The 15,648-nt window shown below is 35.8% G+C and overlaps 1 protein-coding gene across 4 annotated transcripts in view; it reads right to left on the bottom strand.

Moving 5' to 3' along the window:
• Positions 1-15,648, bottom strand: part of MFSD8 (major facilitator superfamily domain containing 8) — a 37,451-nt gene that overhangs the window by 17,241 nt on the left and 4,562 nt on the right. For 3 of the 4 annotated variants that reach the window (XM_055550654.1, XM_055550655.1, XM_055550657.1), the window contains exons 2-5: positions 13,528-13,619; positions 8,454-8,497; positions 1,630-1,870; positions 686-799 (exon numbers count right to left, since the gene is read on the bottom strand). In XM_055550654.1, the coding sequence (XP_055406629.1) occupies positions 686-799; positions 1,630-1,870; positions 8,454-8,497; positions 13,528-13,619 (491 nt within the window). Of the gene's footprint in view, positions 1-685; positions 800-1,629; positions 1,871-8,453; positions 8,498-13,527; positions 13,620-14,078; positions 14,219-15,648 lie in introns of those variants that run through there. The other variant, XM_055550656.1, reaches the window with a different exon arrangement.

Raw genomic sequence — 15,648 nt, 5'->3', positions numbered from 1 at the left:
CTAGTAAATTTTCTTTAAAGGTAAGGACAAAAGGCAAAAGGGTAAAGAACTTGCTATAACTTTACTCAAATCCTTCAGTTAAAAGAACTCTGTTTCTAATAAACAGGAAAAAAAAAAAAAAGGAAACTCTTGCTGAGATGCCAAGCTAAATGATAACCTGACAAAACATACTTTGGATTCCAAGAATTAGGACTGAATCTCATGCCTCCCATTTATCCAGGATGACCCTGGATAATTTACTTATATTCTCTATGCCTTGGTGTTCTATTCTGTACAATGGGGACTAATACTTAATTTAGTGGAACATGAGTTAACACATATAAAGAGCATAGCCTCATAGCTGGATTAAAAAATATCATTTCCCTTCCTTTTCCATCTGCTATGGGGTTTTATGGGCTTCCCTGGCAGCTCAGATGGTAAAGAATCTGTCTACAACCCGGGTTTGATCCCTGGCTTGGGACGATCCCCTAGAGAAGGGAATGGCTATCCACTCCAGCATTCTTGCCTGGAGAATCCCATGGAGAGAGGACCCTGGTGGGCTACAGTCCATGGGGTTGCAAAGAGTCGGACACAACTGAGTGACTAACACACACACAGGGGTTTTCTTCTTGGATTTCATCTAACATTTGAACTTCAAAAGTTTACCCAATTCAAATCTAAGTAATGACAACTGAAGAACACCTACCTGGACCTAGAATAAAGCCTAATGCTTGACATGCACTTGTGTTTGCCATGGAACTTGTTCTTTCCTGAAGAGAGGTAGCACCAGCAATATATGACCTAATAACAGCTACATTTCCTAAGAAAAGACACAACAATCCAAAAGAAAGTAAAGTAAAAATAAAGAAAATATTTTCTAGTTTATAAAATTCAACTTAATTTGGCTCTATACAGAAGAAATATTAATTAATCTGCAGCATAGTCACTGCTTCTTCATGATAATACAAAGCATTTAGAGTCAATAAATGCATCAGTTAATAGAAACCATTACTTTTACTAATATGAAAAAACGGTTAAAGATTTGAATGAATTTAAAAAAAAAACAGCATTACAGGAACCTTAAAATTTTTTTCATCATTAAATACGGAGAAAGAATTGAGTGAATGGAGTACTACTAATTGCTACACACTCGGCATACTTACACTATGACATAAGAAACAGAAAAAGAAATCCTAACAATTTAACTCAAAAAAACTTCCTGAAGAGACACTGCTAGGGCTACAGAGTATTTTTAAAAGTGGTCATTTGTCTCTAGTTACACCAAGTTTACTACCTAGTTGGTGATAAAGGATGAAAACAGTACAAAAAGGTACATAAGCAAATGCCAGAGACATGTTAACGGGAAAGACCTGTTAAGGGGTAGGGTAGCCTAAGAAAGCTTCACGGAAGATGCAGAACTTGAACTGAATCTTGAAAGATGAAGAACCAGGGGAACAGAAGAGAGAAACTATAAGTAACAGCAACACCATTAGAAAAGGCAAAATGATAGGAAACATATTTGCAATGAGACATCTGTATGTTGAATGAGGTATAGGAGACTGAGAAGAGGTGACCCTAGATGAGAAAGAGCCATGAATGTGAGGATGAATGTAACAAAACAATAAAAAAATATATAAGCATACATATTACCTGCCCCAAATCCTACCAATCCACGAGCAGCCAACATGTAGTATTTATTATGAGAAGGTGGAACATGGACATATGCATAGAGGCAGTTGGCTGCCACCGAAATGAAAATGGAAACAATAAGAGGCTCTTTTCTTGGTCTGTAATTAGACCACAAACCAAATATAGGTGAAGCTACCATCTGGCCAAGGCTATATGAAGCAATAACCCAGCCCAAAAAACTTGCATCAGCAGTCTGATCAATCTGTAGAAAAAAGAAATATGCTTTAAGAATTGTTATCCAAGAAAAGTAAAGTTAAAAAGCTACATAAATTTTTTCTGACCATTTAACATTTCTTATTAAAACAAATAAAATCAATAATTCTAACACATAAGTCTTATAACACTACTACTTATAGTAAAGGAATTCAAGCTTCTGACATTAACTATATTAACAATTCACTACACAAGGAAAAGTGCTTAAGAAGCTTCATCTTTTAGAATAATTATAAAAATTCTGCATCATAAAAAAATCTTGTTAAAAAATATTCATATTATATACCTAACAATAGCATCATAAAATTTATATGCCATTCTTTAATTCTTATAAATACAACTAAATGCAACTCAATAAGCTACAGTTTATTAGCTTTTTTATTATTATGTTAGGACTCTGAATTTATCTTTTTTAACTGCACACAGTAATCAAATTCCAAATAAAATTTATCTCATTAAACCTAGTACTAATTCTTCCTTTCAGCATCGACAATCCAGGATTCTACCAAAGAGGATTTACATATCATGAATGCTGAGGGAAGAACTAAATGATTAAAACTCAGAAAATACTTTCAAGAAACTAGAGTATTCTAGCTTACAAAGGGACTATGGAATAAATCAGAAAATTGTTTTTATATACAGTAGGTTATAAAATAATTTAGAAAAGTAAGAACCATTATATATTGGGACATAAGGTTAAACATATGCAGGTTAAATGATAGAACTATTTAACAAAAAAAAACCATCGGCTTTTTTTTCCAAAGGTATTTTTAAAAAGCTGAAAATAATGATATTTAGGTATATTTTTTGTTTGTACAGATGAGAAATAAGAGTGAATAAGTATAACAACTTCATGTCATATATATAACTATTTAAAAAGCAATGAAAACTAAACTTTAACATTAGATGTCTAGTAATTTGAAAGCAAAAGGATAAAAGTGTCTTCTCAAGTGTCCATTGCTTGGACAGAAGTGAACTGATTCTTGAAGGTGCCTGTAACACTTTCAACAATATCAGCTATTTTAGTTGGATACTATTTACAATGACTGGGAAACTGCACTCTGTTAGAATTCTGCTAAAATTGTAACAGGAAAGTAAAATGGTTTGGAAGATACAGGTTCTATACTACAACACAAAGTTCAATTTCGTAATTGAACTGTTAGCTGTGCTCCTGTGTGCTTCTCCCTCATGGTAATAACAGCATCCTGTTTCCAGCCCTCTGGCCACCTCTAATGATCCCCCTCATACTGTTTTCAGGATAAAGTCTAAACTGTTTCTTATGAAAAACTAGCTCACTAGCTGTCCACTGTCTCTCCTCTCCAACCTCATCTCTCTGCATGCTTCCTCCCCAGCTACTAACTTCCAGCCACACAGAACTTTTTAAAGTTTCCAAAATGAGTCAAGCTCTTTGCTTCCAGGCTTTTGCACAGGTTTCTCTACTGCGCCTTCCATCAGGAAGGCCTTTCTAACCTCCAACTCCCTGGGCCTGATCTTTCCTTCAGGTGGTCAATTTCTGGAGGGCCTTCCCAATTCAATTCTGATATAACTGATTTTGGAAAATCTTCCAGGATCTCTTTGGTCTGGATTAGCAACATCTCCCTAACCCCCATGTCTGTCTGTGTATGTCTAGCACACCCCCTGCTCACTCCTTCTCTCTCTCTCTCTCTGCCTGCCTCTCTCCCCCTCTCTAGTTCTCTCTCCCCTGTGCATGAGCACACAACTGCATGCACGCACACACACTTTTTATCTGTAAACTTGTTTGATTTTGCACACATCAGTGAAAGTCAGATCTGTTAGCTTCTCTTTAAAAGAAAAGACAAAGCATATATTGAATTTCAAAATATTCTTCTTTAAATATGTTAATAATAATGACAAAGTTCTAGAAATCTTAAAGCTTTGCCATGGGAGCTGAGATGTGTTCCAAGCCTTCTCAACTATCTGCTGGGCTGTGCTGTGTGTGCTTAGTTGTGTAGGACTCTTTGCGACCCCATGGACTGTAACACACCGGGCTCCTCTGTCCATGGAACTGTCCAGGCAAGAATACTGGAGTGGGTTACTATTTCCTACTCCAGGGGATCTTCCCGACTCAGGGAGCAAACCTGCATCTCTTATGTCTCCTGTATTCGCAGGTGGATTCCTTACTACTGTGCCACCTAGAAGCCCCCTCAATTATTTACTTATAGATTATTGCTTATTCATCCAATTACAGCTATTAAGGCCTTCTCTGTGACAAAACCTGTGTGAGGCAATATGAATACAAATTGAGTAAACAGTTCCCTGCCATCAATCAGATTCCAAATCAAGTTCTACTCATCTGATTCCAAAAAATCCTGCATTTTTGATTGAGGGGGAAAAACCAGCATGCTTTAACTCTTTTTCTGTCAAATAAGGATAACTTAACAGAGCTGTTATGAGAATTATTCAAGGCAATACATGTAGAGTGCTTAGAGCCATATCTGCATATAGTATGCACTAAATGAATGTCACCTATGCAATAAAAACATTAATATTTCTTAGCATTTTATTTTTACTGATGTCAGCTTTATTATTATATTTTATTGTAATTCATCCATGAGTACTCCCACTATGTTCCTGGACCTATAGATAACCCATCATCCCAATTCAAAATCTAGGTTTAAGAACATGAGTCTTCCTGGAAATTAAGCACAACTTGGGCAACACCGGAGAAGGCAATGGCACCCCACTCCAGTACTCTTGCCTGGAAAATCCCATGGATGGAGGAGCCTGGTAGGCTGCAGTCCATGGGGTCACACAGAGTCGGACACAACTGAGTGTCTTCACTTTCACTTTTCACTTTCATGCGTTGGAGAAGGAAACGGCAACCCACTCCAGTGTTCTTACCTGGAGAATCCCAGGGATGGGGGAGCCTGGTGGGCTGCCATCTATGGGGTCGCACAGAGTTGGACACGACTGGAGCGACTTAGCAGCAGCAGCAGCAGCTGGGCAACACAGCCTAAGGAATCATCCAGCTGATAGCAGTGTATCGGCCATGGCCACAAGCACAAGCCAGAGATCCACCGTAGTAGCAAATTTCTTTCAGACAGATAATTTACTGTTTGGGTTTTTTTTCACTGGCAGGGGGAAGGGGGGTGGCCCAGCTTTTTATCTTTCTCAGAGATGACTTTTAAGCTAAGCAATATGTGGTAACATATTATCATAAGAGAGATAGTAACCTCAAATTAATAATGAAAATTTTGATAAACAATAAGAAATTGCTATATAACACAGGGAACTATATTCAATAGTTTGTAATAATCTATAATTAAAAAGAATATATATATGTATGTACATATGTATGTCTGTGTGTGTAACTGAATTACTTTACTGAATGTCTGAAACATTAAAATTAAAATGTAAATCAACTACACTTCAATAAATAAAATTAGAAAGAGAAAGAATGAAAAGTTTTAAGGTAGTAGGTAACAGTACTGTAGAGTCAGATTTTGGTTTCAGATAGGCTTGATTCTGCCATTTTCTAGCTGTGTGATCTTGGGCAAGCTACATAACTTCTCTGAGTTTCTTTATCTGTTAAACAGGAGTGATAATAACCACCTCACAGAGTTGTTAAGAAAATCAAAAGATAATTTACATGTTTGTGCCCGGTACACAGTAAGTTATTTATAATTATTATAATAATATTAATACTATTATGAAATAACTTGACAAAATTAATTCACAAGATTTTGGGTGAAAATGTTATATTTGTATTGCCAAAGAACTAGTGATATGTTCACGTGACCTCAGTAATTTTTCTTTTGAAGAGATTTCAAATATTTGCTGAAAGCAGTGAATTTCAAAAATTCAATGTATTATGCTGAGTTGACCTAATTGTGCAAATACCTTCTTTTTGAAAATTTTGAGGTTAGACACAGAGACCACTGAAATCAAGAGTTTTGATATATGGAAATATATATTTTAGCACAGAAGATGTTGCTCCAGAATTGTGAAATATACGACTCTAATTCTAATAACTCTGTCAGTATGGAAAGAGTTTTTAAGTTCATGAGTAATGATTTCATGTAAAATAAAGCTTTAATTAGTTTAAATTAATTTTGAAAATGACAATGACACTAGGGCACTAAATCACTAAAAAGTAAAATTAGTATTTTTCTTCCTATATTTCTCTTAAAGATAGCATAATAGAATTTAAAGTTAATAAAACCTAAAATGAACATAAGATGTCAATAAATTCCTTATGTGTGTTTTTGCATGCTCAGTGACATCCAACTCTTTTTGACCCCATGTACTGCAGCCCACCAGACTCCTTCCTGTCTATGGGATTTTCCCAGCAAGAATACTGGAGTAGGTTGCCATTTCCTCCTCTAGGGGATCTTCTCAACCCAGGGAGGAAACCCAGGTCTCCTGCATTGCAGGTGGATTCTTTACCACTGAATAAGTATAATTTTTAAACCTTAAACATTCATCACATATGTTTAGTATTTTTGTTGAAGCCATCCGGCCATTCTAACAACCTAGTAGAGAAGTTTGGTACATTCTCTGTAACACACAGTTACAACACTCAATGCTAAGTGTTAATGATAAAGGGATATGGAAGCACAAGGGAAAACCTTCTAATCCAAAGTGAGGTGAGGGACAGTAAGGAAAGGCTTTCCAGAGGGGACACTGGAGCAAAGGCTTGAAAATAGTGGAGAAGAAGGGAGGAAGGGAATGGCAGAAGAAAGGAGAAATGCAGGAGAAAACATCATTCCAAAAAAAAAGGAGGAAAATGTGCAGAGATCTAAAGTATCTTAGGCTCATCCAAGTACATGTGTCTAATAAATTTTGCAACTGAGTATGCAAAAAAAGCAGGCATAAAAAATTTATTGACATCTTGTATTTCATTTTGGATTTTTTAATACAGTATAATTTTTAAACTCTAAACAGTCATCAAATATATCTAGTATTTTTGTGAAGCCCTCCAGCCATTCTAACAACCTACCAGGGAAGTTAGGTAAACTCTCTGTAACACACAGTTACAACACTCAATGATAAGTGTTAACGGTAAAGGGACATAAAAGCACATAGGAAAACGTTCTAACCCAAAGCAAGGTGAGGGACAGTAGTTTTTATCATTATTAACTTAAAATGCTATTTTCTTATGCTATTTTTAAAGGAAATATAGAAGGAAAATACTAATTTTACTTTTTAGTGATTTAGTACCACATTTTCATTGCCATTTTGAAAATTAACTTTAACTGATTAAAACATTATTTTACATGAAATCAATACTGAAGTGACTTAGCAGCAGCAGCAGCAATACTCATGAAACTAAAACTCACTATAGATATAATGTGGGCCAAGGCTCAGGATTTAGGTTGAAACACACATACACACTGCTAGAGAAAACCAAAATATAAGGAGCAAGTTGATAAAACTACACAAAATAATTTAAGAATAAAGAGTTAGGGCAATGGCATGGAAGCTAAAAGAAGGTTTCAAGAAGCAGAGAAAGGACAACAGTGTCAAGCACTACCCAAATGTCACCTCAAGTAAGGACTGAAAAGTATCTATATTTATTTGGTGAGTAAGTCTTTGAAGAACTCATCAAGAGCAGTTTCAGGGTCCAGAGGAGTTAATCACATTGTAGCAAGTTAAGGAGTGAACAGGAATTAGGAATTAAAGAAGAATTCCTTCAGAAACCTTGACTGAAATATTATATATTAATTATGCTTCCAACTTAAATACTGATTTTTTAATAAATTCATTACTGGAATTTTAAGATAAAACTGACAGTTACATGTCAAATATATATTTTTTAAAAGGTAGAACTGACAGGACTTGATGATCAATTGATGTCAGGGTACCCACCAAATTTTCATCTTCTTTTCACTCTCTCCTTCCCATCTAGGACTCGCGTTAGGCATTACTGACAGTAACCACAGCATCAAAATATGTATATTGTCAATTCATTCCACAATGTCACCTGACAACCCAAATTAATTCTATCGGAAAGCATGAAATGTGTACATTTTAGGAACTCAGACTATGTCTAACCTAGTTTCCTTTTTATCAGGGAAGGGGTATGAAGAGGATGGGAAAATGGCTAATAAGGACGTGACCATATATCTAAAGGCTTCCCAGGTGGCTTAGGGGTAAAGAATCTGCCTGCAATTCAGGAGACGCAGGAGACGAGGATTCAATCCCTGGGTCAGAAAGATCTCCCAGAGGAGGGCATGGCAACCTATTCCAGTATTATTGCCTGGAGAATCCCAAGGACAGAGGAGCCTGGTTGGCTATAGTTCATGGGGTTGCAAAAAGAGTTGGACATGACTGAAGTGACTGAGCACAAGCGCACATGTACACATATATCTGTGTTTGCCTAGGACTGCTGGATATAATCCTATATTCTGCTATAATACTCTTCTCACTTCAAGAGTGTTCTGGTTTGCACAATAAAGCATATGGTCACCTTACTTATAACCCTCTTTAGAGGAATTATGCTCATGTTATTCTAGTAAAGATTAAATCAGAATACTACAGAGACTCCCTAGAAAACTACGTAAGAGTTATTACTACTATAGCTACTTAAGAGAAGAATGAAGTGTACAAACCTTTTGGAGATATGGCCATATTGACATTATCACAATAGAAAATCCTGTGAAGAGGCAAATTCTGTTATTTATATTTACAATTTCATCACTACAGATACAATTTTTTGAACATGAATTTTAAAACATCATTCTGAATTTACAAATATATTACCACAACTGTTAATTTATCAAGCAATGGGATTTTATTTATCAGAAGAAAAATAAATACTTAAGACTTGAAAATATATATATAATTATAGTCCCTCACTATAATTATCATAAAAAAAAGCAGAGGACCTATATTTCTCCTTATTCACATGTCTTTATTATAGATGAAAATTACTGAAAGCTTTGTTAAGTGTTTACAGCACAAAATGAATGGAGGAAAGGCCACTCTGTTATAGAAGAATGCTAAATTTGTAATCTGTTTTATTTGAGAGAAATAATTGACTGTAGAGAGGACTAAGAAGAGGGAAAATGACCTTTAAAGGGGACAGTGGCTAAAAAAAACCAGGATTCCTCAAGATGGGCATACCGTAAAAGAAAATTGTCTCTGCTAGCTTTTATTGCTTGATAACTGCGATGATTATCATTGGGCTTCCCAGATGGTGCTACTGGTAAAGAACCTGCCTGTCAATGCAGGAGACATAAGAGACCCGGGTTTGATCCCTGTGTCGGGAAGATCCCCTGGAGGAGGGCATGGAAACCCACTCCAGTATTCTTGCCTGGAAAATCCCATGGACAGAGGAGCCTGGAGGGCTACAATCCATGGGGTGGCAAAGAGTCGGACATGACTGAAAGGACTTAACACATACACAACTGCAATGATTAACTCCAATACTATTTGTCAATTTTAAATATTAGGCATATCCAATCAAAATCATATCAAAGCTATTTTTTTAAAACTTGTATTAAGATAGAATTAAAAAAAAAAAAGATAGAATTCACGTAGAATTCACCCATTTCAAGTGCATGATTCAATGGGTTTTAGTATTCCAAATATCTGCAACCATCACTATAGTCAATTTTAGAATACCACAGTCACTTCAAAAAGAAAGCCTGGACCCCTTAGTTATCCTCTGTTACCCTCCATCCTCTCCCCTACAGCCATAAGCAACCCAGAAATCTACTTTCTGTCTCTATAGGTTTTCCTTTCCTGGATTTTCATATGAACAGAATCATACAGTATGCGTTTTTCTTGTCTGGCTTCTTTCTTTGATAATACTTTCAAGGTTCATCAATGTTGCAGCAGTGTCAGTACTTCGTTCCTTTTTTAAAAGCCTGGTTTATTTTTTATTATTAATTGGAGGATAATTGCTTTACAATATTGCACTGGTTTCTGCCATATATCACCATGAACCAGCCATAGGTATACGTACGTCACCTTCCTTGTGAACCTCCCTCCCACCTCCCATCTCATCCCACCCCTCTAGGTTGTCACAGAGCACCAGATTTGAGAAAAGTCTGACTTAAAAAATAATTTAATTATTAGTTTCATTTTAGTGTATTTTGAATTAACACAATGACTTCGATGAAAACAGGGTTGAAAAAGTCAACAAATATTTGAAAACAAGACTACTATTGCACAATCAAGAAACTTGTAAACAGGTACAATGTTTAACCAATTAAGCCAATTAAAATCTAAAGTTAAATTTTTTTTTGCTGTTCAATTTGAAATTATTACTTATGTTTTAGATAACTGAGTACTAAAAAATTAGAAGTTTTAAATGAAAGACAATTGTTGTAGAGCTTGCTACCTAAACAACATTCATTTGCCCCCCCCACTTCCTGATAGAATCCTGGTTGTATTCAAGTATTTATCCTCCTTCACAAAGTCACAGACTTTAGAGGACACTGTGTCCACCCCAAATTCCAGAAGGTCAATCCTTAGGTCCCAATATTCTAGCTGATGATGGGTTTAGAAGTTAACAGGTAACCCTGTTCTGATCATTGAGAAACGAGGGGAGGTCTACTTTGGGACCTCCAGGAAAGGACTCCTCATGTCTTTGGAGGTTTAAAAAATAAGCCCCTTTCAGTCAGTAAAAATTTCTGTGAAAGGACTGACACCTGGAAGTGCTGCTGCATCCCTGCCATAGCCTAAGGATGAAGGCCATACGCAGAAGAGAGTGAAACCAAAATACTTATTCAGAAGCAGAGCCAGGGAGGGTCACCTGGAGTTGTTCCCCTGTGGACATCTTATAAGAAAACATCACTGTTCAAGCCAATTTTTTGTTTGTTTGCTTTTCTTAAGGATTTTATTGACAGAAAAAATAAAGAAAAAATTACCAATATAAATTAAAGTGATCAGTTTTGATGTCCTGCATTTACTGGTCATCATTGTCAGGCTGTTAACATACTTGTTCAAGACGATTTGAATCAACATTTTTTTTCCTGATAATTGTAGAGATCATAATAATATACAACCAATAAAATATTGAAAATATCCTTTATTTTGTATTTTTCTTTAGTTTTAGCTTTATATAAAATCTGTTTTTATTCAATGTTGAATCATAAGGAAGATTGGCAAGTGACAGCAACAAGAGAACGACCCGGTATTAATAGAAAGAATATGGAAAAAAATTTAGTCAAATGACCATTAAATCCATCTCAGGAAGAAACCAGTTGCAAAATTAGTGCCTATTGACTTAGAGGGTCCAAGCTTGGGGAAAAAAAAAATTAATCCCCTAAAACATTCCTTTAAAAACTATCACAGAAAAAAAAAAAAAAAAAACTATCACAGTATTAAGAAATACTATATATATATAGTATTTGAGAAAAAACATGTATATTCCTTAGCATTTTAACACAATTACAGTTCTTAATTTTTTTCCTAATAAAGATTAACTTTTTAGTAAATATATTTTCAAAAATAATGTTAATAGGTTAAAATGCATCAAGCTATATAAATTAAGATTTTTGCACTTCACTCAGGCTTCCATTGTCGCTCAGCCAGTAAAAAATCCACCTGCAATGCAGAAGACCTGGGTTCGTTCCCTGGACTGGGAAGATCCCCTGGAGAAGAGAAAGGCTACCCACTCCAGTATTCTGGTCTGGAGAATTCCATGGACTGTGTAGTGCATGGGGTCACAGAGCTGGACATGACTGAGCACTTTACTATTTGTATGTATCAATATAAAAGTTAAATGAGGTTCACAGGCAACAAAAGAAAAAAATAGATTTGCTGAACTACATCAAAATTTAAAACTTTTGTGAACAAAGGGCACAATCATCAGAGTGAAAAAAAAAGTCCTAGAATGGTAGAAAATATTTGCAAATATATTCAGAATATACAAAGAACTCTGCTGCTGCTGCTGCTAAGTTGCTTCAGTTGTGTCCGACTCTGTGCGACCCCATAGATGGCAGCCCACCAGGCTCCGCTCAAAAACAAAACAACAAGAACATTATTTTTTTAAAAAATGGGGAAAGGACTTGAATGACATTTCTTCAAAGATCATATATAGATGGCCAATACGCACATGAAAAGATGCCCAGTGTAAATAATCATCAAGGAGATGCAAATCAAAATCACAATGAGCTACCATCTCATGCCCATTAGAATGACTTGTTGCTATTTAGTTGTTAAGTTGTGCAGATTCTTTTGCGACTGCATGGACTGTAGCCTAGCAGGCTCCTCTGTCCACTGGATTTCCCAGCCAAGAATACTGGAGTGAGTTGCCATTTCCTTTCCCAGGGGATCCTCCCTATCCAAAGATTGAACCTGAGTCTCCTACATTGGCAGGTGGGTTCTTTACCATTGAGCCACCTGGGAAGCCCCATTAGAATGACTACTATTAAATAAACATAAGAGTTGGTGAAGATGCAGAAAAATTTGGACCATGACTGTCAATGATAATGTAAAATGCAGCAGCAGCTATGGGAAAAAGTATAGCAGTTCCTCAAAAAATTAAAAATAGAATTATCATATGATATAGCAATTTCACTTCTTATATACCCAAAAGAACTGAAAGCAGGATGTTAATGAGATATTTGCACACTCATGTTCACAGCAGCTATTTCTAAGAAACAAGACACTGAATTAACTCAAATGTTCATCAACAAATAAATGGATAAACAAGATGTGGTGCATACTGAAGGGGATCAAAACATGTTATTTCAAAATATGCTGCTTTAGCATATTGATTATTTTGAGCTGAAGGTAACTAACAGGAGACACAGTAGGGCTCTCTGCCCTCCCCATTTCTGCCTAAAAATATGGCATAAATTTCCCCTAAGAAATGTACTCTTCCAGTACCAGGAAGAAGAAAACATTCTTACCACTGGAGATGAAGCATAGGTGCTGAGATAAGCCTGTTACAAGCAAACCTTACAAAACCACCTGCATCCTCCATTAGCGTCCCCCATGTACTTCCAAGTCACTTTCCCACAGTTACCATCCCCAGAAGCCCAACCCCTTTCCTTTGTCTAGTCAGTTCTCCACAGTTACAACCCTTTATTAAAATAGTATATAACGTCCTGAACGTTTCTTTGGGGTTTTCACTTCTTTTCTATGAAGCCCCCTGCGAAACATAAAAAATATTAACATCAACTAAATTTTTATGATCTTCTCCTGCTGACCTGCCTTTTGTCAGTTTAATTCGCAGGCCCCAGCTGTAAATACCAAGAAAATAAAGGAAAAATTATCCTTCTCTACAATTTATCCAACAGACTATTAGCCTTAAAAAAGAAGGAAATACTGACACATGCTACAACACGAATGAAACTTAAGGACGTAATACTAAATGAAATAAACCAAGTCACAAAATAAAAAATACTGTATGATTCCATTTATGTGAATATCTAGAGTAGTCAAATTCATAGAAACAGAAAGCAAAATGATGATTAACAGGGGTTGATGAGGAAGGGGAAATGAGTCATTGTTTAACTGGTATAGAGTTTCAGTTTTTACAAGACACAAAAGTTCTGGAGACTGGTTACTAGCATCTAGATACATTTAACATTCTGACCTTAGAAATGGTTAAGATGATACATTTGATGTTATATAAGTTTTACCACAATAAAAAAAAAATTAATCAAATGACATTCAAATATGGTGTTTTATCTAAATTTTTTAAATTACTTATAATTTAATACTTACCTACACTGCTAAGAAACATAGTAAGATACAGAATCCTAATAGATCTCCATCGGCTCTTATAATGCTCCTCAGTTTCTATAATATCCCATTCTCTAAGTGTAAAGAAGAAAAAAGTAGTATCAAGTTAGTTCATTATATGCAAATCTTTCTGTGGCCTAATTTTATTTTCTCTCTCCTAAAGTCATGAAAATTATATGACAGAGGTCTAATTTACCAATAATGGTTTTTACTGTATTAATTCATCTATAAATAAGTATTACATCTTTTAATTTCCATGGATTGTATTTATGCATCATTGTGCATAGAAACTAGGGAGACATGAGGTAGCTGAAACAGGCAAAATATTTTGTGAACCAATTATTTTGTTATTGTTGGCATGCTACAAAACTTAGGAACAAAAGTCCTGAAATTTGCTAAACTGACAAAATGAATAAAGTATATAAAAATAAATAAACTAGTTACTTCAATCTCCTACAGGTGGGACAAATAACTAGTAACTATTAAAAGATAATAACAGGGGTTTCCTGGTGGCTCAGTGGTAAAGAATTTACCTGCCAATGCAGGAGACATGGTTTCAATCCCTGGTTCCAGAAGATCCCACATTCTGTGGAGCAACTAAGCCCATGCTCCCTCCAGAGCTCGGGAGCGACAACTCTTGAGCCCAGGTGCCCTGACTACTGAAGCCTGCACACCCTACAGCCGGTAGAAGATAAGTCACTAAAATGAGAAGCCGGTGCAGGGCAATTAGAGAGTAGACCTCACTCGCTGCAACTAGAGAAAAGCTCAAGCTGCAACAATGACCTAGTACAGCCAAAAATAAATTTTCAATTAAAAAAAAAAGATAATAACTGTCACCATGATGACATGCTCTACTTGATGACATCAAATTAACTTTGCTGTAGGAAACTATTTTGGCTGGATACTTGTAGCAAAATTAATGTAAGTGACACCAAGAAGGTTTGATGTGACTTAAGACACTCCTAGCCCTGAGACCTCCTGAAACACTTGCCTTTGCTCCAACATGAGTTACCAGACAAGTTCTGTTAGTGGACCAAAAAGAGACCAAGGCCCCTCCAGGCTGGGCCAAGTTTTCATATAAGCCTGTGACCTGGATTAAGGGTAAGTATATTAATCATATAGACTACTTTTGTCAGGTGATACATTAGTGTGTGTACTCCTTACATTTTCACATATGCATACAAAAAGAGTTAGCAAATTTACCTTAATATGAGCATTATATTTTCAAAGAATTAAGACAAACATAACAGAAAATGACTTTTTACATTCCATATATCAGCAAAATATACACCATTCAATCCTCACACGGAATTCTGGCTTATCTTTAAAATACTGGGTTACTACCATAATTTTAATGAACTCATTTTTATTTTCTGAAGAACAGAAATCTAATTGATAACCATAAAGAAAAGTATCACTAAAATAAGCCTAAACATTTTCAAATAATCAATTTTCTCAGATCCTATCTAAGTCATAGAAAGAACCAAGAGAAGAAAACTATTTGATTCTGAAAAAAATGTAATAAAATTTTTTGAGTAACTTTGACTTGAAAGTCAGTCAAAAGTCTTTCTTCTTTCAATGACAGCTATCAAATATTAAAGGGAAGACAGAAAATCACTATTACTCTCCATGTAACAATGGATAAAAGCAAAGAGCATCAACGAATCCAAAAATAACTGGTTGGAAGGTTACATGGCCTCCAAGTATCACTTGTCTGGCAACTTACTAGTCAGAAAATGGAAAATGAGCCTTTTTAATTGAGAGATATACCAGTAACCCTCTTAACCAAGTAGTCAAGCTTGGCATTCCCAACAGTGGGATAGCCTGGCATCCACTGCCCCAGACATACTGGGATGTTCTCAACATAAGCCATGGGATGTTCTTGCCAGAAATGTTTGACCAGGATCTACTCAGAAACAGTCCACAAATCCAGAATGTGAGATGTTCCAAAGAAAACAGAAAACTAACCTAGACTTGCCAGAGGACTCAACGTTGGGAAGAACAGAAACAGAAGGTCAGGGGACAGTTTTAGGATGGTAGAGTCAAAGACCTAAAGGATCAAAGTCTGAACATTACTTAGGTATGATTTAAAAAATAATAGCT

Source organism: Bubalus kerabau, chromosome 16, assembly GCF_029407905.1.
Source record: "Bubalus kerabau isolate K-KA32 ecotype Philippines breed swamp buffalo chromosome 16, PCC_UOA_SB_1v2, whole genome shotgun sequence".
NCBI classification, from domain to species: domain Eukaryota; kingdom Metazoa; phylum Chordata; class Mammalia; order Artiodactyla; family Bovidae; genus Bubalus; species Bubalus kerabau.
The sequence above is the reverse complement of the archived record's forward strand: the minus strand, read 5'-3'. Positions and strand labels throughout refer to the sequence as shown.